The sequence below is a fragment of the Balaenoptera acutorostrata genome, chromosome 7 (genome assembly GCF_949987535.1).
Source record: "Balaenoptera acutorostrata chromosome 7, mBalAcu1.1, whole genome shotgun sequence".
Taxonomy (NCBI): domain Eukaryota; kingdom Metazoa; phylum Chordata; class Mammalia; order Artiodactyla; family Balaenopteridae; genus Balaenoptera; species Balaenoptera acutorostrata.
Genome location: NC_080070.1, coordinates 47,770,196 through 47,797,664, shown reverse-complemented (window position 1 = coordinate 47,797,664; position 27,469 = coordinate 47,770,196). Strand labels below are relative to the sequence as shown.

General features: G+C 39.7%; 1 protein-coding gene across 1 annotated transcript in view; it reads left to right on the top strand.

Annotated features, from left to right (window-relative positions):
* Positions 1–5,811: 5,811 nt before the first annotated feature.
* The window catches only part of ZNRF2 (zinc and ring finger 2), a 92,890-nt gene continuing 71,232 nt past the window's right edge, over positions 5,812–27,469 (top strand). Inside the window, exon 1 of the mRNA XM_007193533.2 lies at positions 5,812–6,269. Coding sequence (XP_007193595.2) covers positions 5,822–6,269 — 448 coding nt within the window. The 5' untranslated portion in view covers positions 5,812–5,821. The remainder of the gene's footprint in view (positions 6,270–27,469) is intronic.

The following is a 27,469-nucleotide window of genomic DNA, read 5'->3' as shown; positions in this document are numbered from 1 at the left end:
TTTGGCTTACTCATGATAGAAAAATAAAAGTGTGTTAAAGATAATATCCAAATTTTTGATGTTCTTTGAAAAATTACCCAACAGTGCGATTCCTAAATATTCCTCTAAACTGACTTCAGTTTTATTAAGATCTAAATTTCTAATCACCACTAAAATCTTTTGTAGGGTGGATTAAGATAAATTTTAATGTTTAGATGCCTCATTTATTTCTTTAAAAATGAAATATAGGAATAGGAAAAAAGCCTACTTAAAGATAGGTAATTATACATACAGTCCTATAGTTTGGTAAGGAGACTAGGTAGTATATAATACCCCTCCCCCCAAAAAAGAAGGCAAAACCATGGCCATCTTTTAAATACTATAATGAGAGGAAAGTGGGATGGCAGAGACTTTAGCAGACAGTGTAGGGCTGGTGCTGACTGCAGGACAGCATGTGGGAGGCTATGGGCCTAACTGAGCAGATTAAGGGGTGTGACAGGTCTTCTGCCCGGTGCAGATCTGCTGTCCTACGTGTCAAAGACCTGATCCATCACAGCTTTAAAAGAGTGGGCAACAGAGGAAAGAGAAGCACAAAAAAGAGTAAGTGCCAAAGGGAAGAGACTCACTCCAACTGCAATTCAACTAGATAACGGCAAAATGATTGGTCAGGTATTTTTATTGAGAAGCCCACAACTAGCTTATCTGTTCCAGTGTGGGTTTCTGGTCACCAAATTTGTCAACATGAAGTGCTTTAACAATACAAACTAATTGTGAACCCCAAAAGTCTGTGGTCAAATATCATCATTTAACCCTGTCAGGAGGAAGAAAAACAAAGCATAAAAAAGCTTCAAATACTAGAAATTTTAAAGAGCTGGGGCTCTGGTCTCTTGAAGAGTCACTGAGACATTAAAACAACAGTTCTGATTATGTACAGGAGAGTGTCATTTAGACCAGTACTTCTCCAAAGACGGTCGGACGTCTTGTGGCATCAGCATCACTGGGCTGCTTGTTAGAATGCACATTCTCAAGGTCCAACCCTGACCTAAGGAAGGAGGATCATTGAGGGTAGGGCCTAGCAGTCTGTTTTAACAAGGTCTCCAGTTGATTCTTTCATGCACTAAAGTTTACAAAGCACTGATTTAGACCATCGTCTGTCAAACTGCAGATTACAACGCGTTAGTGGGTTATGAAGTCAGTTCAGCAGGCAGTAACCAGGATTTTACAAAAGTGAAATGAAATAGACTAGAAACTGGAGTGCATCCCACGTAGCATGAGTATGATCTCATAAAACTTTGTTCAGTTCTATACATGTATATTGATTTGGATGAAGCAGCACTTTTAATTTTTAAAGAAGCTACAAATTTTAAATGAAGTCAGAACTGTTTGGCTGACAATAAAACACAGTGACAGCTTAATGTGGATTCCTGTTTGGAGAGAGACAGAGGAGAGAGGAAAGAGGGCCAAGGAAAGAACATAGCAGGCCAGTTTCATAACTCCAGAATCCTCGAGGTGAAAGAAACAAAAAGTCCCACCCAGAGAGGAAATAGAAGGGGCATCTACCACAGGGGAAATGTCAAGGAAGATAAGGTCATGTGCGACCTTCAGGAAACCATTACTGAAGCTGGAATATTCATTCACTCCTTTATTCATTCATTCATTCATTCACAGATCACTTATTGTACCGTCACAGGTCCCAGGCACTGTGTTAGATGCTGGGGGTACAGATGTGAGGCCTGTCATGGACAGTGTTGTTTAATGACAGCCAGAAGATCAATAATAATACAATCGTGCTGTGAAGGGATTATTAACACAGCACTGAGTGGGAATACTGAAGTTAGCCTGTGACGATGGGGTTAAGAGTGGGCTGACAGGGGAGATCCATATGGAGAGGGCATTTAATCAAGATGACGCCCACATCTTTTTTTTTTTTTAATCTTTTTGAATTAGTGTTTTTATTTTCTTTGGATAACCACATTTTAACATGATGTTCTATTTTGAAACTAATCAGTTGTGCTAGATGGTGTTTCTAGATACACAATTTAAAGCAGAAGGAATTTAGCTGATCCACACGGACACAAAAAATGTTTCTTTACGATATTTTGATGGCTTAATACCAGGAACTGACACTTGAAATTTTTCATGTAACTTTGTTTATTGTAAAATGTTTTACTAAGATTTCATATCTAGCTTAGATATTTGATAGCCTGACAATTGTTCGTGTGTGTGGCAAAGACATGCTTGCTATGTGCTTGCCAAAATTTTTTCCTTCTCTTCCTGGGCACACACACAAAACCGCATTTTCTGACCACTTTGCAGGTAGGTTAGCCTATGTGACCGATTTCTGCCAACATGGATAGTGGGCAGAGGGATGCAAACCCTTCCAGGCTTGGCCAAAACTTCTTCCAATATCTGCCCCTTTTCTTTGGCCAGCCAGGTGCACAGGATCTAGTGACGGACTCTGTGAGGGGCCCAGGGGCCTGCTTAGCACTAGATAAGAGCCTGGGTCCCTGCGTCACCCCTTGGAGAAGAGACGCCAGGATTGCCACTTAAGTGGGGAACTGTTCAGAGGGAGATGAGAGGGTGTACCAAGTGAACTTGTAACGTGCTTTCATTCCATCAAGACCCTGAGGTTGAGGGGCTTGTTTCCACTGCGTGGCTTAGCCTGCCCTGACTAAGATGCCGTCCCTGGCACTGAGTAACATAAAACACATATTTATGAGCTGAATGAATGATCATTACAACTTCAATTTTTATCCTCTGTATCCAATGTTCAGCCTGTAAATGGCCTTCTCACTACTCATTTATTCAACAAATACTTACCTAGAGGTTACTGCTTGTCAAGCACTGCAACGGTGAGCCAAAAAACCACACTTTCCATGCCCTCATGGAACTTACAGTCTTGTGAGGAACAGACATCAATAATCAAACAAATGTAAAATTCCAACTGTTTTGAGTGGTGTGAATGCTGGAAACCTGGCACTGTAAGGGGATTTTTTTCCTAGGTAGGAATAAATGAATAAATGTTGAGTGCTTTTCAGGTGTAATTAATGTCTGGGTAAAAAATCACTTAAAAATATAGGTTTGTATGTGATGAAGCAAAGTATAACTAAATCTGGATATGAGTAAGAGTCACAGAGTTAAATCTTTCCATTGAATAGTTTTAACTAATAAATGGGGTTTGTTCCATATTATAGTTATCTAAACTTTTAAAATGCATAATGTATAAAATTTTATACATGATAAAGTATATAATGATGAGTATGAAACTCTTTATCAGTTGTTAGCTCCTCAGAGACTTGCAAAAGTCTTTTACTCCTTTTTAAAAATCATAGTTTATTACTTTTCTCTATTAACAGTAAGTTCTTGCCATATTGGTGACAAATTCCTGCTGAACCACAGTTCTGCACCCAAGGCCTCATTCAATAAAAGTTAAATAGGATCAAATCACTAGATGCCTTCTTAAATGAGAGCTTGTCATTCTGGTAACACTTTGGCATTTCAAACTTTTCTTTGCTTACCAAGTAAACGTTGGTTTCAGTAAGCTCATACCCAAGATGAAAGAATGTTAGATTTGAATTGAGTAGCTTTGTTTGTGTGTGTGTGTGTATACATATATACACACACACACATAACACATCAATATCTATACATATATCCTTCACTTCTGTTTAAAAACTTGATTCTCGGGCTTCCCTGGTGGCGCAGTGGTTGAGAATCTGCCTGCTAATGCAGGGGACACGGGTTCGAGCCCTGGTCTGGGAGGATCCCACATGCCGCGGAGCGGCTGGACCCGTGAGCCACAGCTGCTGAGCCTGCGCGTCTGGAGCCTGTGCCCCGCAACGGGAGGGGCCGCGATAGTGAAAGGCCCGCGCACCGCGATGAAGAGCGGTCCCCGCACCGCAATGAAGAGTGGCCCCCGCTTGCCGCAACTGGAGAAAGCCCTCGCACGAACCGAAGACCCAACACAGCCAAAAATAAATAATAAAAAAAAAAAAAAAAAAAAAAAAACACTTGATTCTCATACCTCAAAGAGTGATAAAAATCATTACAAAGCTTGATAAAAATGATTACATAAATGACTCATTACAAATATGGAAAAACGATAAAGTATTTACATCTGCATTTTGTACAAAAAACACCAGTTGCAATTATTTTCATATAGAGGACACTTTTAGGCATTTTAAAAATGGGAGGGTCAGAGCAGGCTGTCCACTGGGTATCCAGACCATGCTTTGCTACCAAGACACCACATTACAGTTACGAATGGAGTGAGAATTTTATTAATTGACATTTTAGAGAAATTACAGGATTTTAAAGCAGCAGGTACCCTCGAGATTTGATACCAAGATCCCAGGTAAGAAAACTAAAGTTCAAAAAGGTAAAATAATTTGCTTATTACACGTAACTTAGTTTTGGTCCCAGACCTAGACCCCAGGTCTCCCGAATCGGGTGCTTTCTCTGCGCCACAGTTATTGCCCTACAACTGAAGATCAGGCTGGATTATCCTTAGTTCTATCAACTCCGTGCTTTCTCCACACTCAGAGTGTTTAAATGGGATAGATCTAATTCAGATCAAGTTGGTTTCTGCCTCCTCGGTTCTTTCGTTTTCAGTCTTTTATCATCAGCATTGGTGAGCTTCTGTTTTATTTAAACGACACACTCGGAGTAACACCAAGGAGGAAGTTGACACCCACCCAAACTAAATGACTCGGGACACAGGACCGAGCCATTCCCAGCCCCAAGCTGGAAAAAGGTGAAGTAGACCCACGGTCAGGTCCGGCGTCCGAGGGCCACGTGCAGCAGGAGGGGCCGCCTTCTGGTTGGCGCTCTGAGGGGCTCGGTCCCTCCAATCGGCGTAGGCCCTGCGCTGGAGAGGGGGCGCGCTCCCTGCATGAGGGGGCGGGGCCAGCGACCTGTCCATCACCGATTCCGCGGCTGGCAGCACCTACCACACCAAGGCACCTAGGCGAGACAAGGCCGAAGCGGGAAGGCCGCGGCTGGAGGAGGCGGGGCCAGGCTGGCGGGAGCCAATCCGCTGGGCGGCGCCAGGGGGCGGGGTCACCGCGCGCGACCCAAACACTCGGGCCCTGGCGCATCCCGGAGCAGCGCAGCTTCTCCGCCTTCCGGTGAGAGGGCTGCAGAACCTCCTCCCCTCCTGGGCACCCCTACCTTCGTGGCCCACCTCCCCTCCACCCCCGCCCCTCCTTCACCGGGGGAGCGCGGTGACGGTTGCCGGGAAGCACGCGCCGCCCCTCCCTCCCCTCCTGCGTCCTCCCCTCACGCGCCACCCGTTTTTCCTCTTTCTCCGTTAATAACAGCTGGGTGGCTGGGGGAGGAGGGAAGGTGGCCTCGGCTGAGTCTGGGCGGGCGCCTCCCACTCACCCGCGAGCCGCCGTGGGAGCAGGAGGATGGCGGCGGTAGCGGCGGCCGCCCGGGAGGAGGCGGTGCCGAGGCTCCCGGCGCAGAGCGCGGCGGCGGCAGAGAGCGGCAGCGTCCCGTCGCGGCGCAGCAGAACCGAAAGCAGCGGCAGCCGCGCAGCCACCTGAGCCGCCCCTCCCGCCGGAGCCAGCGAGCGGCGCCCACGGGAGCCGATACCTTCTTGCTCTCCGCCTCTCCTCGTCTCCCGCGCCCCCTGTCAGGCAGCAGGTCTCGCCCGCCAACCCCGAGAAGAGCGCGCCGGGCGCAGACCGCCCCTCGGGGCGCCGGGCTGCGGCCCTGGACGTGCGGGCTTCTGTGTGCGCCGGCCTCGGCGCCTTGACCCTGCCCTCTCGCTCACGCGCTCGCTCCCCCCCTCCCGGCGCTCCGGGCGCTACGCGCGGGCCCGGCCCGGGACAGGGCGGACATGGGCGCCAAGCAGAGCGGCCCGGCCGCTGCTAACGGCCGCACCCGCGCGTACTCGGGCTCGGATTTACCTTCCAGCAGCAGCGGAGGAGCCAACGGGACCGCGGGCGGCGGGGCGCGAGCCGCAGCTGCCGGGAGGTTTCCGGCTCAGGTGCCCGGCGCGCACCAGCCCAGCGCCTCCGGTGGCGCCGCGGCGGCCTCGGCGGCCCCGCGCAGCCGCTCCCTCGGCGGGGCCGTGGGGACCGTGGCGTCGGGGGCCCGCGCGGCGCAGTCTACCTTCAGCATCCCCAACAGCAGCAGCGGCCCGTACGGCTCCCAGGACTCGGTTCACAGCAGTCCCGAGGACGGCGGCGGCGGCGGCAGGGACCGGCCGGCGGGCGGGGGTCCCGGCGGGCCACGCCTGGTGATCGGCTCCTTACCAGCTCACCTCTCGCCGCACATGTTTGGAGGTATGGCCCCTTCCCTCCTTGGCTCCCGCGGGCGGCACGTGGGCCGCGGCTGCGCTTATTTTTACCCTTCTCCTTTTCTCCTTCAGCTTGGGCGCCGGGGGTTCGCCGCGCTGCCGGGCCGGGTCACCCCTCTTGAGGGGGGGAGTGGGGGGAGAGAGATCGCCTCTTAACCCCTGCAGCGCTGCTGCCGCGCGACCCTTGCGTTTGGTTTTTTTAACACAGCGTGCACCGTCACCTCTTGGCGGCTCCTTAGTCCAGAAGGACCTTGTTTGCCCCCCGGAGGTGAAGGGAGCAAATACTGTTTTAAAAACCGACGCAACAGCCCTGGTGCTTGTGGGTTTTAGTAGCAGGAAGTCAGGAGGAGACCCGTTGCTAAATGTAGTTCTATCTGGTGACTCGAGTGGTGAGCAGTTTTTAAAGGCCAAAAGTCAGAGTCTGAAATGAACAGATGAGTATTTGAAGAAGAAGGGAGTTATCGCTTTTGGAGTGACTTTTAATATATAAAACTGTAATTCATATGTCTGTAAGTAGTCCCACCTATTGCGTACACTTTAATTGGATGAATGTGTTAATGAAAAGTATATTTTTAACCCCAGTAAACTGCTACTTTAGATAATGGTTAATGTGAGTCCTGCTTAATTTGGACAGAGCATTAAAAAATTGAAAACAGTTTCTTAAGGAGATAAACTAATTATCATAACTGCCTACAAGATGCAGTAAAAGCCCTAGGTGCTTTTGAAAAGCCATGTTCACTAGAGTTCAGGGAAAGACACTGAAAAATGAAAATTTTAGTAGTTAAACGATATGTGTTTATGTAGAAACAGAGGGGTAAGGGTGCCCCTGATCTGAGGAAAACAAATTCTACCTCTTCAATTATGTTTTATGCTTATGAACTTTTTGTCAAAACGGTTAAGGATAAATGAATTAAGACACCCTCCCTTCCCAGTTCATGAAAAGAAGTAGAAGTTAACTCTGGTTAGAGATGCAGACTATAGAAGATAAACGTTTCCATATCATTGCGTTATGCATCATGATATTACCTACATTCACAGTTGAGCACAGATGAATAGTGAAAACACCATCATTTCCATTTCTGTACCGCTTTTACTCATGTGCTTATAAATGTGAGAAATTTGAGTAGGTGGTTGGTAAAGTGGAATATTCAATAATGTAATTTATCTGCTCTGTTCTGTACTATCAGCATTCCCTTTAGCATAAATTAAAAATGGGAATGACATGTCTAGTTTTTTCCATTTTCTTAATACTGGTTTGTGTATTCAAAATATAGAACAACTCTCTAGTCACCTTACTTAATTACTTGTTATAAAGTGATTTCTGCCATGTAACTAAAAATAATGACTTTTCCTAAGATTGGCCCTTAAAAAAAACTTTTGTGTTTGAGAGAAAAGAACTAGTGCTGACCATACTGTGATTTGTGATTCATAATTAACACAGCTGAAGGTACTGTAGTCACCACATCGAAGAATAACAAGACAGTTTCTTGAGAATGGCAGATTAGTGCAAGAATAAAGGCTAATAAGCTGGTTTTTAAAAAGTGATTATCTTTTTAAGACTAAAATTTGCATTTAGCAGTTATGTATATTTAGAAGCTTGCTGAAGAAGAGGGAATAGGAAAAGGTTTGTTAAATTAGTAGTTTTTATCTCTTTGGTATACTGATGGAGTGTCTTCAGTTTTTTTATAGGGCTGATAATTTCTTTTAACAAAGAGTATTTGTATGGGTTTATTTTCTTAAATATGTTCCATTCAGAGCAGGGGCAAATAGTTGACACCTGTGCTATTAATTCATAGTAAAAGAGCAAATGAAGACCTAGTTGCTGAAAGTTGGAGAAGTGAAGCGTTTATCTTTTTTCTTATCTAAATTCCTAGATTTGTGCGCTTAGTCCTTTTAGTATTTTGGGGGTTAGGATGACTGGGGCCTAGTGGAAGCACAGTGACACTGAGAACTGTGGCAGCCTTTCTTAACCAAGTCTCTGTAGAGAATGGAGCCCTAATGTCTTAAGGCATCTATTGTATGCAATTAATTAACTTTTTTCTCCTGTGCATTTAGAATGTTTCTAGTTATGTATCTTTCTTAGGAAATTTAAGAAAACAGTCATTCAAATAACCTTGTGTTTGGTAATTCAGATGAGGAACCCCAGTTGAGAAAGTTTGGAAGAGGATGACAAATTACTTGTTCTTATTAAATGATGGGAACAGATCAAAGTGCCAGTACCTTAAATCCTAGTTAAGACGGGAAGATGGAATACACTTAGGTGAAAAAGCATCTTTCTAGCGGCATTTGCTTTAATGAGATTTTTACCTGTATTTCAGTGGATAGGCTCATTAGGGAAACTTAATAGAAGCATGTCTGTCATCATCCTGAGATTTAGGGAACCAGGTGATGAATCTTATTATTTTAAAACCTAGGCTTTATTATCCTCCGTGTTGAGTTAATTTTTTAGTATCTATTATTGTGTTAATGTGTTTATTAAGTTACAAATTGTACAGATGTTTGGGCATTATAAAGGAACTCCATCTGAAAATTGAGAAAAGGAATATTTCTGAATTAGTGGAAAGTTATTTCTGTAAGTTTATAAAACTTATTTTAATTGATGTTTGTATTGTTATTGTCTCCTAATAGGGAAGTATGGTGCTAATAAGATTCAAAATTATCTTTCCTTTATAGGGTGTCATGTAATTTATAGAAAAGGAAAACCTAAACAATCGCTTTCTAAAAAAAAAATTTAGAAGTCTGACAAGTTGAATTGTTACTAGTTCTGTCATAATGAATTACCAAATTAAATGAGGTTTTCTTTGTTGGTTTATGTTTTTCTCTCTTTGGGACATGTATTTTGGCTATATTCACTCTTATTTAGTTCCCTCTAGAGAACCAGAAGAGAGGTGCTTAATTCACATATTTCAGTTTACAGAGATTTCCTAGAACTTCTTAGAACTGAATTATTGTATATCAGAATATGATTATAAAACATGTAGGAGTTTTTAGGTCAAGTAGGTTTTTCTTCTTTTTGTTATTCTTTCCAGAGTGCTGAGTTTAATACTATTACAGTGAACAAAAGCCTTTTCTTGTTTATCACGTTTGTTCTAAAACAGGTCTTTAAGGGAATAGTCTAATATTTAAAAGACTTGGTGGTATCTTAGGATTTTTTTGGCTCTATTGTGTGTCTGCATTTTTTCCACTATCAAGTTGCTAATGTTCATAAAATCAGTTATATGGGTGGTAAAATAGTGTTTAATGATCCAGCAAGGATGGCAGAGGTAAATTGGACTCTAAAATTATACCAGTCAGTGGAGTTCATTTCTAGAGAAACCATGTGGGCTTCTCTTACATCCATGAGTTTGGAAGTGAAAAGGTAAAATGAATTAATCTAGACAATTTATTGATGGCACTGGGTTGCTTTTGGCCTCCTAATTGATTGGCTTGAGTATCTTTGGGTGTGTTGTGTCTGTGAGTATTTCAGTCATCTGATTGTAATTCAGGTGCCTCCTGTTGCTTGGGAAACATGCTTCCTTTTATTGAAGGAGTTTAGGTTATCACTTAAAACAATATGTTAAATAAAATTTGTACTTCTGGCAGACTTATTTCTCTTACTCTTCAATATGGATGTGGGTTTTAAGGTGTTAGATTATCTCCATTAATTAACTGTATTGAATTGTACTCAGTCACTACTTCTTACTAGTATCTAGTGCCAAAATGTTTGAACTGGGGATATTGTGATTAATCTACTTTCTATTCCTGAATGTTCTTTTATTCAATTGAAGGCTTTTATGGGGTGGTTGAAGAGAAATGTCTGCTGCTGCTTAAGAAAAATGACTCTTCTAACCAGTATCCCATCACCAACACCCCCCCACCCCCCCCAAAAAAAAGCAGCCCACAAGAACTCTGGTGGTTAATGTTTCTCACTTGTAATCTCACATAATCTTTAAACACTCTAGGGAGATACCTTGTGTTGTATGCTTTGTTATGCTAAGGTGTGGACTCTGCCACAGAAGTCTTTGCTTTGGGAGTATTTTGAGTTTTCTTGACTGCAAGGTGAAAGGTGTGCCAGAGGGAGGAGTGGTTTGTGTTGTGCTGGGCATCATCTGATATGAGAGCTGCCTGACCTTAGTACTTTTGATGCCTTGCTGTCCGCGTAGCCAGAAAGAGCTCCGTTGTTTTACTAACAGGTAGTGTCTACAGCAAGTCCTCCAGCTGCCTCCAATTTGATTGCTTTGCCTGGCAACAAGTAAGTAGGTTCTTATTTATTTTCTGGTTGCCAATACCACTAATTAGATACCAGGTTTTTTCAGTTTATTATTTATCTTGTTTTTGTAAGAATTGCCTTAATGTTATACTTACTGTATGTACTGGGTATATGTACAACCAGGTATTTTAGCAAATGAGTTAAAAAAGAAGTATAGGAACTGCTTTTTGTAGCAGTTCTGCTTTCAAGCTCCCTCCCTCAGGTTGTTGGCAGAATTCATTTCATCATGGTTGTTAAGCTCTTGCCAACTTGCTTCGTCAAAGCCAGCAAAGGAGAGACTAGCAAGATGGGCTGGTGCTACACTCTTATGTAAATATGTACATGTAATCACACACAGCCCATCGCCTTTGCTGCATTCCATTGGTTATAAACAAGTCACAGGTCCTGCTCATACTCAAGGGGGAGGGAATGACAGAAAGGTGTAAATATCAGGAGGCAGGGATCAAGTGTGGCCACACTGATTATAGACTTAGGTTGACCAGCTAAACATACAGTTGTTCTAACCATATTTTTGAACTCATTATGTATTTACTTTGAAGAAGTTGTAGTATTGTAGGTGCTAAGGGTTGTTTTAGTAAACATGAATTGAGCCCCTTCTAGGGGCTGGGCATTGTAGTTGTCAGGGGTACAAACATGGGGCTTCTTGCTGTTCTTGCTCAGCTCTCAGTTGAATTTGAGATGATTATACACTTGTAACAGGTGCTATAATAAATAGGACTGTTAACCAAATACTTTGTTGAGGTATCAATACTAGGGCAGTCTAAGAATACCTCACAGAGGAAGATAACATTTGAACTGTGTTTTGAAGGATTTAGAAGTTTTCTGCAGGGAGGACAGTAGAGACTAAAGAAGAATCCACAAAAGCCTTGGCTTTGATGGGGAATCTTGAAAAGTTGTGTGTCTGGATTGTAGGGTGCAAGGAGGAATGATGGATGAGAACATGAAGCTAGAAGAATAGCCTTGAACCAGTTGTTGAAGGATTTTACAGTGCTACAAGTTTGTTTTACTTAACCAAGTTTTAAAGCAGGGTGGTATCGTGATCAGGCCGGAGGCACCATTACAATCATAGTTTATATGATGGCAGCCTTCAAAGCTGTATACAATTGCCCTGATCATGATTAAATTGCTTGTTAGGAGCGGGAGAGTGGTAGCAGGAAGCTAAGCTAGGACTCTATTAGAATATAATTGGTGGAAGATGCCTAAATTGAAATCATGGTATAGGTGAGGAAGAGGATTTGATTGAGATTTCTAAGATACAACTGATAGAATTGAGAACGGGGCTGTGTAGTGTTGTCATTAGCCAATATTAAAAATAAAGAAGAAAAGAACAAGTTTTAGGAAATGATAATGAGTCCTTTTAGGCTTGTTAAATTTTGAGGATTTCCATCTAGAAGCATCTTTTAAACAATTGGAACTATAAGTCTCTAATTTAGGACATTACAAAAAATTGACAAGTTGTCAGTTTACAGATTATAAGTGAAGCTGAACAGTGGTTAAGATACTGAGGGATGGATATAAATTGAGGAGCAAGCATGGAATCCCGGGGAGCAAGAATTTTAAGATACAGGCAGAGTAGGAGGCCAACGATTACAATTAAAGCACAAGGAAAAGTTGTTTAAAATGTTTTTTATTAAAATAATATGTGTTCATTAGAGAAAACTAAAATGTGGAAAATACAGAAAGGCACATATAAGCAATTGCAAATCATTTGTAATATTACCATGAGAAATAACCAGAATAAAATGTTGATGTCTGTTTTTTCCATATATATGTCTTAGATAGAAAATTTGAAAGTCATTCTTGTATATTCTTTTGATTTTAAACCTTTCTGATGTTCTAATAAAAGATTTTAAAGCTACAGATTTCCCTCCAAGAATTGGCTTTAGCTGAATGCCACAAATTTTGAAGCATTTTGTTAACATTCCCTTAAAAATATTTTCTAATTTCCCTTTTGATTTCTTCTTTGATCCATGGGTTACATATTCCTTGATAAAATGCTCTTTCTACTTCATCAGTTTCTTCTATCATGTTTTTTTTTTTTACAGCATTATTTTTAATGACTGCCTGCTACTCCAGAATTCATTCAATAAATATTTAATGAAGACCTACTTTGCCTTGTCCTGAGGATATAGAAGTGAAGAAAGCTCCCCGCTTTCATGGGCCTTATATTCTACTTGGGGGAGACAGTAAACAAACAAGTAAAATATATAGTGTGTCAGAGGGCGTAGAATGTGATGGAGAAAATGGAGTGGAAAGGTAGATGGAGATTGTGGGGTGGAGATTTGTCTCTATTTTAAATACGGTTTTAGGGATAACCTCTCTGATAAGGTGACATTCAAGCAGAGACTTAGGGAGTAAGCCATGAAGGATCTCTAGGGGAGAAGTAAACCCAGGCAGAAGAACAGTAGCTAGAAAGGCGCAAAGGTGTGATTGTAATGAATGTACCTGGTGTGTTCTGGGGACAGCTATGAAACCAGTGTAGTTGGAGTGCAGAGGGTGGTAGAAGATGAGAGGAGTGGGGTAGGGCAGTCTCATGAAATGCCTCATAACCATTGACCTGGTTTTTAGAGTTTCGTTTTAGAGAGAGATGGGGAAGCATTAGAGAGTTTTTTTGAGAAGATTGACGTAACCTGACTTAGGCTCTTAAAGGATTGCTCTGGCCGCTGTGTGGGAGTAGACGCTAGAGACCAAGAGTCAAGCAAAGACGCAAAAACTCTTGGCAAGAGGTAACAGTGGCTTGGACAGGGGGGCGGCACTAGTGTTGGTGAAGAGTTGCCAGACTCTAGATACCCGGTTCTTTGAAGATGGAGCCAACTGGATTAGATGTAGAGGAGTGAAGGATTAGCCAACCCTTGAACAATGGGGGGGTTAGGGGTGCAGGTGCTTTGGGCAGTCCATTTTCATTTGTACTCCTCCTCTGAAATCGCCATTCCTCCACATCCACGGTTAGGTGTGGGGGGTCAACCAACTGCAGATGGTGTACTGCAGTATTTACTATATTGAGGAAAGTCCATGGATAATTTGACTCCCACAGTTCAAACTTGTGTTGTTCAGTGGTCAACTGCAGTTTGTTTGCAGTTTGTTTGCAGTTTGGTGGTACTATTAAACATACTATTGCTGTCAAAATCCTGGCATGCAAATTTTTATATTTCTCCAGTTCTTAGAAATTTATCAGAGACAAGGAATCATTAGAACCAAAGATATGCATTTGTTCAAGGCATTTGATCTTTATTGCTGAAATTGCCCTTTAGAAGGGGCAACTTCTTCAAGCAAGGTATAATTTTTAGGACTATCCATATCTTTTTTTTTTTCTCCGCATGAAAACTCAGATGAGGTTTTTGGTGCTTAACAAGTGCATATTGGTAGGTGCATTTCGAGTAATAGCTGTCAGAATCATTATTTTATTCAGTGTGTGCGTGCTCCCTCTCTCTCTCTCTTTTTTTTTTTACAATACAGAAATTTAGTATATCAAAAAATAAGTACGTTGTGTCATTTGAATTTAATAAATTCTGACCATTAGGAATTTAATAAATTCCTAATTTTTGTTTGAATTTTGATTAGTCCATGATAGTTCATTAATTTATCCTATTTGTATACATGTGAGCTGAGAAAAAGAACAAAGAAACCATATATATCTGTGTGTGTGTGTGTGTGTGTGTGTGTGTATATATATATATAAATAAATGGGTTGTTACATGTAATTTGTTTGAAAGAGCCAGGTCTTGGTTTGAACAATAAATGTTACTATTTTTATTATTGATTTTTATTTCATTAGTTGTTTTATCTTTTAGTTTCTTTCTCATTTTGTAGTTAATTTTATTTTCTCCTAGCTTCTTAGTTCATTTATTTATTTTTTAAAATAATAAAAGCATTTAAGGCTATGATTACTCTTCAGTACGTATAGTTACTTCCCACAGCTTTAGACATTTAGTATTTTCATTGTCATTAAGTATACTTCTTTCATTTTAAATCAGCTCTATTGAGGAATAATTTTATTAACTACATTTAGATTTTTTTCTTTAACCTTGGAGTTATTTTAAAGTGTAGCTGTGGTAAAGTTTTAGGTCGTAAATTTACTGTTGTTGTTCTTGCTACCCTTTTGTTACTTCTAGTGTCAACTAGGAAGGCAGCTATGCACACCACTATATCACCAATGCTGCACAGCTCTAGTATTAACTAGGAATATTACATTGTAGTCAGAGAATCTGAACTTTTTCAACTGCACATGATAGATATACAATGCAAAATAGCGTTAAATGGAAAAACAATATATTGTCTCAAATTATTAGAAAGGGTCCTAAAATAGCCCACAGAATCAAAGGAACAAGTTCGGGAACCAGGGTCCGTGGAGCTGAAATTGAGCAATTCTCTGTGTGTGCGTGCACATCCACACCCTGGTTTCCTTTTACTTGTTAACCTAGTTTTATCCTCTTGTATTGATTATTAGGCCTTCTTTAAGCTGATGGCCTGAAGGCTCACCCTTACTTCCATCCACATGTTATCTGAGTGGCCTGAAGGGTATATTTCCCTCCAGCTCCAGCAGAAGGACTCTGGTTTGACTTCTGTGCCTATCCATAAATCAGTCACCGAAGTGAAGGAGATGGAATGCTCTCTCTGTATGTGCAGGCAGTATTCTGTTATTATGGGGAAGAGTTTGGGTTTTCAAGTCAGGCTGCCTGGATTAAGTCCATCCATACTGTGTGATCTTAAGCAAGTTATTTAATCCCTCTTTACCTTAGCTTTTTCATCTCTAAAATCAGGATAAAAATCTTCTTTTGTGGTATTGTGAGGCTTAAAGTAATCTGTATAAGGTATGTTATATCATTATTTTAAACTAACATTTGAACCTCCATCAAAAATGAAAACATTCAAGACTCACATCCCTCTTCTCATTCTCACCCTCTTCTGGAAGACCATATCCTTTATTCTTCTCAACTTCTCAGATTTTGCAAAAAAAATCCAAAATTTTAGTTTTAGTTTTTCGATATGTCTGTTTCCATGAATCTCCCCTGAATGTTTGAATTAAGTTTTACAGTGCATTTACTGTGTTAGTCAGACGGTAAAAACTTTGTAAATATTCAGTGTTCTTCAGATACATTTTGTATTTGATAACAAGGCTAATGATCACCAAAATTATTGTTTATTTACATCATATATAAAAACTTATTTCTCCAGAGAGAAGCGTTATGTTTTTATTTGTGTAAAGTAGGTATATGTAAACTGAATTTTTGAGCCAAAGAAAATAGGTATAATGTGGACTATACAAATGGGGACAATCATAAAGTTGTCTTAGAAATAAGATTATGCTGTGCTTAATAATAGCTCTTTTTTTCATAACCATTTGACTGTGCTACAAAACATTCTTAATCAGTCTGAATATGTTTTGTGGGTGGTTGGAGATGGTTGGGGGAGATGGTTGGTGAGAAGTTAAGGCAGGTCAGTCCTTTTGTTAAGGGTATGCTACTTCTCCAGGGAAGTATCTGAGAAACTTAGCATTTTTATATTGTATGATTTACTGCATCTCAGGCAACCTGGTTGACATGGCATTTGATAAAGGAATATACTGCTTTGCTGGTGTTTTGACACGCTCTGGTCTGAGATCTCTAAGGTCTTGATTTGGAATTTTTCAGATTTCCTGTCTATTATAATATGTCTTCAAAAAGTACATCTGGTCACCTTGAAATCTCAGTTCCTTAGTAACTCCCATGTTTCACTCTTTCTACCATCTTGCCACTTAAAGAGTTCTTCAGAGGAATGTCGTTAGTTTCCTTAAGAAAAAACATAAATGAAGAATATTTAATATTATAGACCACTTTTAGTGTCTAAAAATATAGAACTAATACTATTACTTTTATGTAGTAATTTATGGATTTGGAAAGTGACTTCACAAGCACTAACTCATTTGCGTCTCATAAGAAGTGTGTAGGGTAGGTAATTTCCTTGGTTATTTGGAGATGTCAATCAGAAGTTAGATGAACTACCTGCATTTGTTGTATTTTAAATGTTACTTATTCTGTATCTTAGTTGTAAAGTGTAATTAACTTCTACGAATTCAGCATCCTGTTCACAGTTGGCTGCTTTTCTTTTCCTGTACAATTAAAAAAATTTTTTGTTTAGTTTTGCATGTAGTTGCCAAACCCTCCCTCAGTTGTATATTTACATTTGTTCATAAGCTATGTATTCTGTGAATTTCATGTTCTTGTTAAATCTCTTCTGGGGCCTTCTGACCAACCCCATTCTGAATTAGTTATTGGGCAAGGTCTCTGTTCATTATCATTCTGGGAGTTTCATTTTTCTCTCAGGTTAAATCTCCTAGTTCCTTGGTCTCATGTCTTTTCTTTCTTCATGTACTACACTGTTTTTAGTAGAACACACTCTTTCTGTGTCTTACTGAGAAAGAATGTGTGTAAAGTAAAAGACATTGAGACTTCAGTGTCTGAAAGAAAATATTTTATTTCTGCCCTCACTCTTGACTGACAGTTTGACTTGATATAGAATTCTAGGTTGGAAATTATTTTTCCTCAGAATTTAAAATTTTTAAATTTGCTCTGTTGTTTTCTGGCTTCTGGTGTTGCTGTTGAGCACACCCATGTCATTCTGGTTTTTGATCCTTTGTGTGAAACATCTCCTCCCCCTACCCCCCACCCCAAGCATTTCAGATCTTCTTTAGCCCTAGGGTTATAAAATTTCATTATTGTATATCTTAAGATACGTTTGTGTTCATCCATTGCACTGCATACTAGCAGGCCCTTTCAATCTGCTAACTCTTGTCTTTCATTTTGGGTAATTTTTAGAAAATTATTTCTGTGATTTTGTCTTCTTCCAATTTCTTTTCTCATTATTTCAGTGTTGGACACTTAGAGTGATCTTTTTTTTTTTAATAAATTTATTTATTTATTTATTTATTTATTGCTGTGTTGGGTCTTTGTTGCGGTGCATGGACTTATAATTGCGGTGGCTTCTCTTGTTGCAGAGCACGGGCTCTATCTAGGCGCGTGGGCTTCAGTAGTTGTGGCATGTGGGCTCAGTAGTTGTGCCTCACGGGCTCTAGAGCGCAGGCTCAGTAGTTGTGGCGCACGGGCTTAGTTGCTCTGTGGCATGTGGGATCTTCCCGGACCAGGGATCAAACGCGTGCCCCCTGAATTGGCAGGCGGATTCTTAACCACTGCGCCACCAGGGAAGCCCTAGAGTGATCTTTTGCTTTATCTTTTCTCTCTCTCTTTTTTAAAAAAATCTCTTTCGATCTCTTTTTGGGGGGATTTTTTTCCCCAACTTTATTTCTAACCTTTCAGTGAATTTTTGTTTCTGTAATCTTTTTTACTTTCCAAAAGCTTTCTTTTTATAATGAATTTTTTCATACATTCCATTTTTGTTTTGTGGGTACAATATCTTTTTCTAAGAACATTAAAATGTGTCTTTGTGTACATGTGTGTGCATATGCTTTTTTTTTTTTTCCTTCTTGATCGGTCAGTTTCTTCCCAGTTGCATTTTCCCTTTGTTTAGCTTCAGTCTTTCATTAGGTTCTTTCTTCGAATGTTTGATCATCTTTGGCTGGTTACTCATTCTTCAAGGCACTGAAAAGCTGATTGGAAGCTGTCTCTGCAGGTAAGGTGATCTATCTGGGCCATTTTCTTTTTTTTTTTTTTAAAGTTTGTTTTTGTTTTTTTTTTTTAAATTAATTAATTAATTTATTTATTTATTTTTGGCTGTGTTGGGTCTTCGTTTCTGTGCGAGGGCTTTCTCTAGTTGTGGCAAGCGGGGGCCACTCTTCATCGCGGTGCGCGGACCTCTCACTATCGCGGCCTCTCTTGTTGCGGAGCACGGGCTCCAGACGCGCAGGCTCAGTAGTTGTGGCTCACGGGCCCAGTTGCTCCGCGGCATGTGGGATCTTCCCAGACCAGGGCTCGAACCCGTGTCCGCTGCATTGGCAGGCAGATTCTCAACCACTGCGCCACCAGGGAAGCCCTGGGCCATTTTCTTAGGAATACTAAATTACTGTCTTTTCTCTTGGCTGCTCATATTTTCCAGAATGGCTTTTCTCTTTTCTTACCTGGAGGACATTCTTTTTTATACCAGTGTTCTAGGAGAAGATTGAGAAGAAAGTTGGGAGACTTAATGCTCAATATGGTACTTTCATTTAATCTTCATATTCAGTATCAGTAGGTACCTCTGCCTTTAGCTATTCCTGTTGTCCCCAAGTCCAGAAACTTCCCTCTTCAAACCTCTAGTGCTAGGGTTGAGAAGGAACAGTTGCCTAGTTGTTTGAAGTCAGAGAGGACAACTGGAGGGCTCTCACTGCTTCTTACATGGACTTGCAGTGAATCTTTCTCTTTTTTGTCCTCTTCTGCCTGCCTGCAAATTCTTGTGCATGGTGTAAATCAGGTTGCTACTCTGCTTTCCTGGTTCTGCAGTGAAAGTTACCACTCATTTATTTTCTTTCTGTAGTCTAATGGATGGCATTGCTATTTTTTTTTTTAATTTATTTACTCCATCCTTTTACAGGCTTATTCCGTTAAAAAATACATTTATAATGATTTTAGTTAGGATGTTTGGACTGAACAGAGGCTGATAAACATGTTCAGGCAGTCATCCTTTTTTTAAAAAAAAAATATTTATTTATTTATTTGGCTGCACTGGGTCTTAATTGCAGCACGTGGCATCTTTTTAGTTGTGGTATGTGGGTTCTTTAGTTGCCGCATGCAAACTCTTAGTGTGGCATGCTAACTCTTAGTTACGGCATGCGGGATCTAGTTCCCTGACCAGGGATAGAACCCAGGCCCCCTGCGTTGGGAGCGCAGAGTCTTAGCCATTAACTGCAAGTTCTCTTTTTTAATTGCAGAAGAAATATGAATCCATTTCTATGAAATTTAGACAGTTCAGATGAAATGTAAGTCCCTTTCAGTCCTCCTCTGGTGATCTCATTCTCCCTCCAGATGTCACTGTTATCATTTTTTATATGTATATTTCCTAACTTTTTAACAAATTCACTTACTTATAAGTACAGAGAAAACCAGTTTTGTATGTGATTTTGCAAGGGAGGCTGTTATTGTTAAGAATAACAATATGTGGTCATACTATATTCTTCTAAAACCTGCTTTTTTCTCTTTAATGTGTTTAAGAGGTTTTTATGTGGGAGGATATGGAAATGTAACTTTTTTTTTTTAACTGCTACCTACTTACTGTTCTGTAATATGCACGTACCGTAGCTTATTTTACCATTCTTCTATTGGTAAGCATTTAGGATGTTTATACTTTTCCAGTATTGGGATAAACATCTTTATGAATATGTACATATGTACAGATTTTTCTCAGGTGGATACTATAATGACACCAACCATCTGGAGTTAGTGTCAGACTCAGCAGGTTTAAGGGCACTGACCTGAGAAGACTGCCCTCACTTCAGATGTCAGCCACTCTTTGGGGGTCCCTAGGCCACCTGCATTTCTCCTCTGCAGAGGTTGGCCTGGCTCAAAGCCCTCATCCCTTTTCTCTAGTGGTTGGTCTCTCTGATGATTAACTCCATTCTGAATAATCTCATTAGCATAAAGTCAGGTGCCATCCAAGGGGCTAATGAATAATGAAAACGCTCTTATCACTGGGAAAATTCCAAGGGTTTTAGAAGCTCTGCGTCAGGAACCCAGGAACCAAGACCAGACAGGTTCTTTATTATACAACAGATTCCCAGAAGTAGAATTTCCTGGTTGGAAATTTTTAATAGATATTGAAACTCCCCTCAAAGGCATTAGTAATATATTCTGCACCAGTATATGACAATACTAAATTTTCTATAGCTCTGCTGGTGTTAGATGTTATTATTTTTTCTTCCATTTCACTTGAAAAATTTTGATTTGCATTTCCTGATTGCTGGTGAAAATGAGCATTTTTCCATGTGTTTATTACTAGCCATGTATATTTTTTGACTTGCCTACTCAGTGACTGCCCATTTTTCTCTTGGGTTGTTCATCTATTTTATATTGATTTGTAGTTTACTATATATTCTACAGATTAGTCTTTGGCTGTTTATATGTTTTAAATATTTCCTCCCAGGCTGTTGACTTCTAAGATTAAATTTTTATGAATTAGATTTATTGTGTCAATTCTAATGGTGCAGGGTTATGAATTTAAATTATTAAAATGGTGCTTAAAAGTCTACTGGTTCCTATAAATGAAGAAGAAAGGGTCTTTATTAATGGCAAGATTTTTTGGTGATTTTTAGCTATTAGCTAATAGCTAATAGCTATTTAGCTATTGGGTCTAATTTAATAGAGATTTAAATTATGTAGGCCCTTGGCTGTCTCTTTCCCATTTTTTGGAACACTTGAACTCCTTTAAAGAGTAATTAAGAGTAAGAAGAAGAGGAGAATATTTATTGTGGCAGTATGATGGGAGAAGTCCAAAAGTAATAACTAATTCTTAAAAATTCTGTGGATGGTATTTATCCACATCATCCCTCTTCTGTTTTATTAAAGGTGATTTAGAAATGTCCATAACTCCAAGTGACATAATTCTGTAAATATTAATTTCTCTATTATAATAATTTATTATATGTATAACATCTTTATAAATTGCTATGTGGTATATTCTTTATGGAATATAGAAGTATGTAGTAGAAGACTTAGTTCTTCCCATTTAAAATTTTACCACTGAAGAGATATTTTAGAAGTTTAAATGCTAATTTTTTTGGCATAAAACTTTGAAAAACACATATTATAAATAGCCCCAATAAATATTAATCAAGCTTTGTTTCTAGAACTCTTAGTTGTGTATGTATTGAATATATCTTAATATGATAGCATGAATGTTATCGTGTTCATATTGATCTTGTGTAATTTTGCTGTCATATCTGTAGATATTTTATAGTTTATAAAAGCATATTTACATACTCTATATCTTTGAGTAACACTTTGCAAGAGTCAGAGAACATAATTTCCTCCTTTTATATTTATTTATTTATTTAATTTTTGGGGCTGTGTTGGGTCTTCGTTTCTATGCGAGGGCTTTCTCTGTGGCAAGTGGGGGCCACTCTTCATCGCGGTCCCCTGGCTTCTCACCGCCGCGGCCTCTCCTGCTGCGGGGCACAGGCTCCAGACGCGCAGGCTCAGTAGTTTTGGCTCATGGGCCCAGCCGCTCCACGGCATGTGGGATCCTCCCAGACCAGGGCTTGAACCCGTGTCCCCTGCATTGGCAGGCAGATTCTCAACCACTGCGCCACCAGGGAAGCCCTTTTTATAAATGAGAAGACTGAAGCTCTGAGATGTTAAGAAATTTGGCTTTTAAGTGGTATAATGACTTAAAAGTCATTAGTTAGTTCATAATGACTCTGAATCAGTTCAGTGCTTTTTTTCATTTCACCATGTGTGTTATTTTCCTATGGATGCTGTAACAAGTTACCATAAGCATGGTGACTTAATATTTATTTATTTGGCTGCGTTGGGTCTTAGTTGCAGCATGCGGGATCTTTAGTTGCTGTATGTGGGATTTAGCTCCCTGACCGGGATCAAACCCAGGCCCCCTGCATTGGGAGCGTGGAGTCTTAGCCACTGGACCATCAGGGACTGCATGGTGACTTAAAACCACACATTTATTATCTTATAGTTATGGAGGTCAGAGGTACACAATAGGTCTCACGGGGCTCAGAGCAAAGTGTTAGCAGGTTGATTCTGGAGGTTCTAAGGGAGAACCTGTTACTTGCCTTCTCTGGCTTCTAGAGACCACCTTCATTTTTTGGCTTATGACCCCTTCCTCCACCTTCAAAGTGAGCAACATTGGGCCAAGTCTTTCTCATACTGCCAGCTCCCTGGTTTTGACTCTTCTGCGTCACTCTTCCACATTTTAAGGACCCTTGTGATTAAGTTAGACCTAGCTAGATAATCTAGAATAATCTCCCTATTTTAAGAACATGATTAGCAACCTTTATTCCATCTGCAACCTTAATTCTACTTTGCCATGTAACCTAGCATGGTTCCAGAGATAAGGCTGTAGACATCTTTGGAGGGCCATTATTCTGCCTACCACACTATGATAACTCTTGAATATCCTTATTGTTTAAGGAAAATGCAGTATTTTTAGTTATATAATATGTTACCAATAGGAGAGGAAAAAAAAATGATTGAGCTAGAACTGTAAAGAAAGTATTTTGAGATAGCTATTGTACCTAAAAGAAAGTTATAAAGAATTCTTTATCTAAAAGATGGTTAAATGAGTATTTTTGAAATCTTCTGTGAAACAATAAAAATGAGTGAGCTGGTAAAGTTTTAAAAACCTACGAACAAAGGAAAAAAATGCAGTGATCATCTGCTGTAGTCTATTGAACAATTTTTATTCATATTAAGTTAAATATTGAAATTGTCTTGTTATAGAAAGAGATTCTTTGCTTACAGTCAGTAGGTCCCAGAGTATTTCATGGGTAAACTTCAGGTGGCCCATAAAGCTTTTGAAATTACATACAGAATTTTGTGGTTTATGTTCATCTTTCAGTAGGAATAAACCATAGATTTCATCAGATTCTCAAAGGGGTCTATCGTCCTAAATTGATTTAAGAACCATTGGTCTGTGAATTTTTTACATCTCTGATTAAATTCTTGACTTTTTTTGTAAAGCTCTCTGATGTTTTTGTATAGTTCTATTATTATACTTGAAAATTTATGTGTAAAACAAATTATTGAGCTTCTGTTATATACTAGGTGCTGATAGTAGTAATTGTAACATGGACCCTGTTTTCATCAAGCTGGGTAATTGTCATGTTCTTTTCTCAGTATTTTTTCTTTCTTCCCCCCGCCGAGCCTTCTCTAATTTTATTATTGTTGGGAACTGACCTCTTTGTGGAAAGGAAGCAACTACTTTTCCCCCTTTTTTAAAATTTAGGATTATTTTGCATATGTTGGAATGCACAGATCCTAAGTGTACTTTTGAAGAGTTTTGACAAATATTTTGACAATACACTGTGTAACCAACACACTATCAAAGTAGGGAGCACTCTCTTCATCCCCAAAAGTTCTCTTACGCTCCTTCTCAGTCATTTCCACACTACTTCCAAGAGGCTGATTAGTACTACCTATTTCTATCATCATAGATTAGTTTTGCCTGTACTTTAACTTCATATAAATGGAGTCATATAACACGTACTTTTTCATGTTGAGGGTTTGGGGTAATTGTAAAGTAAGTTAAAAATGGGAGACATTGTAAAGGTTAATAAAATTCTCTCTTGCCACTCACATTTTCTCTATCCCTTTCACGCCACTCTCTCCCTAATCAGATACTGTACAGTAACGCTGCAATATGTGGACTCTAAGCCTAAGAATACCCAAAGTGTTTAACTAATGATGGATTTATAATAGAACACTTGAGTGTATAAATATCGCAAAGAGAAACTTAATTTTAAAATTAATGCTTAAATTTATTTATCCTTATACTTTGTCCATTGGCAAAGTTTTTGAATGATACTAAATGTTTTAGATGGTATTCACTATCAAAGTGGGATATAGTGGTTAATTTATTTGCAAATTGTCAATTCTCAGGAAAAGGACAAAGTTCAGGAAACTTTGTTTTTTTAGGGTCAGTATTTCTAAGCATGGGAGAAATTTAACTTGTCCAAGGAATGTAGGGAAGTGGTTGAACAAAGATGCAGGAGTTGGGAATTTATTATGTTCTTGGTTTAGTCTAAATCTTTTAAAAATTAAGTAGACAGTGGCTAGACACATACTTTTCTTTCTGCCTATGTATTTCATTTTCATATATGAGTCCAGGAAGTATAAATGAGCCAAAGATCGTATTAAGTTTTGTGTACAACTTAACTGTAATCTAAAATAACAGCTCGGTTGTAGAAATTCCAGTCTAATGCAAGAAGAACCAGAAAAAGGAGTTCTTATGGCTGTTGTGACAATGAGACAGATGTACCAAGTCTTGAATATGGATTCCATATTCACCAAGGATGAGAACAGGAGGATCTGCTTATTTTTTATATGATGCATGTATTAAGCTACATGGATTGAGAAAGGTGATTAGGATGGCAGAACCTCAGCCTAGGAATTCCTTTAGTACCTATGGAGAAGAGTATTCTTAAAAAGTTAGTAAAAGGGCCTGACTAAAATTCCTAAAAGCAATCTGGGGCGTGGTTAGCTGCATTCACTTTTTATATATTAAATATTTTTGGAAGGGTCATTGGTTATGGTGAGAAAAGTTCTACTTTGAGGTCAATAAAACTTGTTTTATGACCTTCATCTTTCATTCTCTTGGGCTTCAATTTCCAGGATAGACTAAAGAATAATGAGGCTTAAAAAAACAGCTACAACTATGTCCATGTCTTGGACTTGAATATACTAGTGCAGACAGTTCCCATTATTACAAACTCCAAAAAGGTAATTAAATTTGCTGTATAAGAACAAACGATTAGGACAGCAGCCTAGAGGAATATCCTCTTGTAGGTTAGTTCACTAAAGAGAGTCATAATGATACTTGTAGAAAGGGGCATGGTGTTGCTTGTTCAGAGAAGGAGGTGGTTTCACTTTTTTCAGAGGGGGTGGTGAACTAGTTCTGTCAGCATTATTCCTTGGTGTTCTGAAAGCAATCTTCCTCTGTCGGAGAGTCAAGAGCTCTAGAGGAATTTGAGAAATCTGACAAGCTTCCGCCACAGAAAGTTGAGGTCCGTTGGGGACCAAATTGTCTATCATTCCATAGACGTTATTCTTGCTTTTGCTATGTATCCACATACTTAATGTCTTAAGGGTTTTTTTAAGAAAGTAGTTTTATAAAGTGGCAAGGACTAGAAAAAAAATATTTCTTATACTATATATGAAAATGTGACAGTGGACTTTTATAAGCCAAAGCACAGCACTTAGATATTCTTTTGTATTTTAGCTGGCTTTAAAATTGAGTATGGAGGAAACTTGAACTGTTCTCATTATCATACACAGTCTGTGCATCTGATTTTTCTTTGTTTCTTATTCACTCAGTCAAAAAATATTCAGTACCAGCGGCAATAGGCTTGGTAGGCTTTCTGGTACTGAGAATGCAAAGGTGAAAACAACCTTTGTCCTCAAGAAGTCTAGTGGACAGATTGTTTGGAAACAAAAATATAACACTATGAAAATAAGTGTAAAGTAGTATGGGTTTTGTTTTGGTAATTTTGTTACCAAATTCATGTATATCTGTGTCCATAAGAAAAAAAGACCAGAAGGTAATATCCATATACTAAATATTGGTTATCTGGCTGGTAGGAATACTGCTATTATATTTTCTTCTTAGGTTTTGCAATATGTTTTCTTATAGTAATGCCTGTATACCTTTTATAAACAGAAAAGAACTGGTAGTAGTATTGGTAGTAGTATCATCATCATTGCTCTTCTTACTATTACTACTCCTGTACTACCATTACTCATACTTTCAGAGCTCATTTTCATACTTAAGTTTATCTGACTTCAGGTGTGTGCCTTTAGCCCTCAGGCCCCATGGAGCCAAATCTGCTTTGGGACAGTATCATTGAGAGTTTAATCCTATTAAACACTGGTCCGTCCCATAAGATTCTCCTGGAAGAGAGAGTCCTGTAGCCAAGCAAGTTCTGGGTTTTTTTTTGGCTGCATTGTGTCGTCATTGCTGCGCGCGAGCTTTCTCTAGTTGCAGCGAGCGGGGGCTACTCTTCGTTGCTGTGCGTGGGCTTCTCACTGCTGTGGCTTCTCTTGTTGCGGAGCACGGGCTCTAGGCGTGAGGGCTTCAGTAGTTGTGGCGCGTGGGCTCAGTAGTTGTGGCTCGTGGGCTCTAGAGCGCAGGCTCAGTAGTTGTGACGCACAGGCTTAGTTGCTCCGTGGCATGTGGGATCTTCCCAGACCAGGGTTTGAACCCATGTTGCCTGCATTGGCAGGCGGATTCTTAACCACTTGGCCGCCAGGGAAGCCCCCGAAGCATGTTTTATAACAAAGTTCTGCAGTAAAAAAAATCTGGTTAACTCATTTTAATTCAGTATTTACCAAATTAGTTTAACAGTCGTTTGACTCTTTTTTTCATTAGTCCTTTATTGATGTTCTGTGGCTCTCAAACTTTAGTGGGCATGAGAATCACCCCCACCCCCAGAGTTTTTGATTCAGTAAGTTTGCAATGGGGTCTGAGAATTTGTGTTTCTGACAAGTTTCGAGGTGCTGCTGAGGCTGCTGGTCCGAGAATCACACCTAGTGCTCTCTTTGTTAGGTGATTTGCAATCCCATTTTGCCTTGAGATGTAAACTTGTAGAACTTTTATGTTAGGTTATGATGCTCGTGTTTTCCTGATGAAAGAAGGTATCTAAAAATCGGAAATAATTGTGTTTAGCATGGAAAGAGCCCTCAAAGGGGGTTTCATTAACTAAATTACCCAAGGGGCATTATTTCCCTTCTATCATCAGTATTCTTCTGATACTGTGTGAGCTTCAGTTTAGCCATCTGTAGATGGAAATGATTAAACCTACCTCAGAAAGTTGTAGTAAGGATTAAATGATGTAATATTTGCAAAAGTGCTTAGTACTCACCACCTAGTGCTCACATTCCAAGTGCTCACCACCTTGCTAATCAAAGTATGGTCTGTGGACCAATGACATTACATTCGGGAGCTTATTAGAAATGCAGTATATCGGGCCCCATCCCAGATGTACTGAAACAGAATCTGCATTTTAAAAATGCCCAGGTGATTTGTATGCACATTACCACATGGGAGGCACCGATGGTAGCATACACCTTGAAAAAAGCTTCCCTAGTGCAGTATGTGACTTATTCTCCGCTTTATAAACTGACCATCCAGGGCTGTTTCTGTATAGATGTTACCAATTGGAATATTATTTATTCTAGAGCTTAGAAATACTTTGTCCCAAATGATATCTACTTTAGCGTTTCCTGTCTGTAAAGTAATGTATGCTATTTATAAATCTTGAATTCTATTGTTAAAATCTTGAAACAACACGTAAAAGTATAACA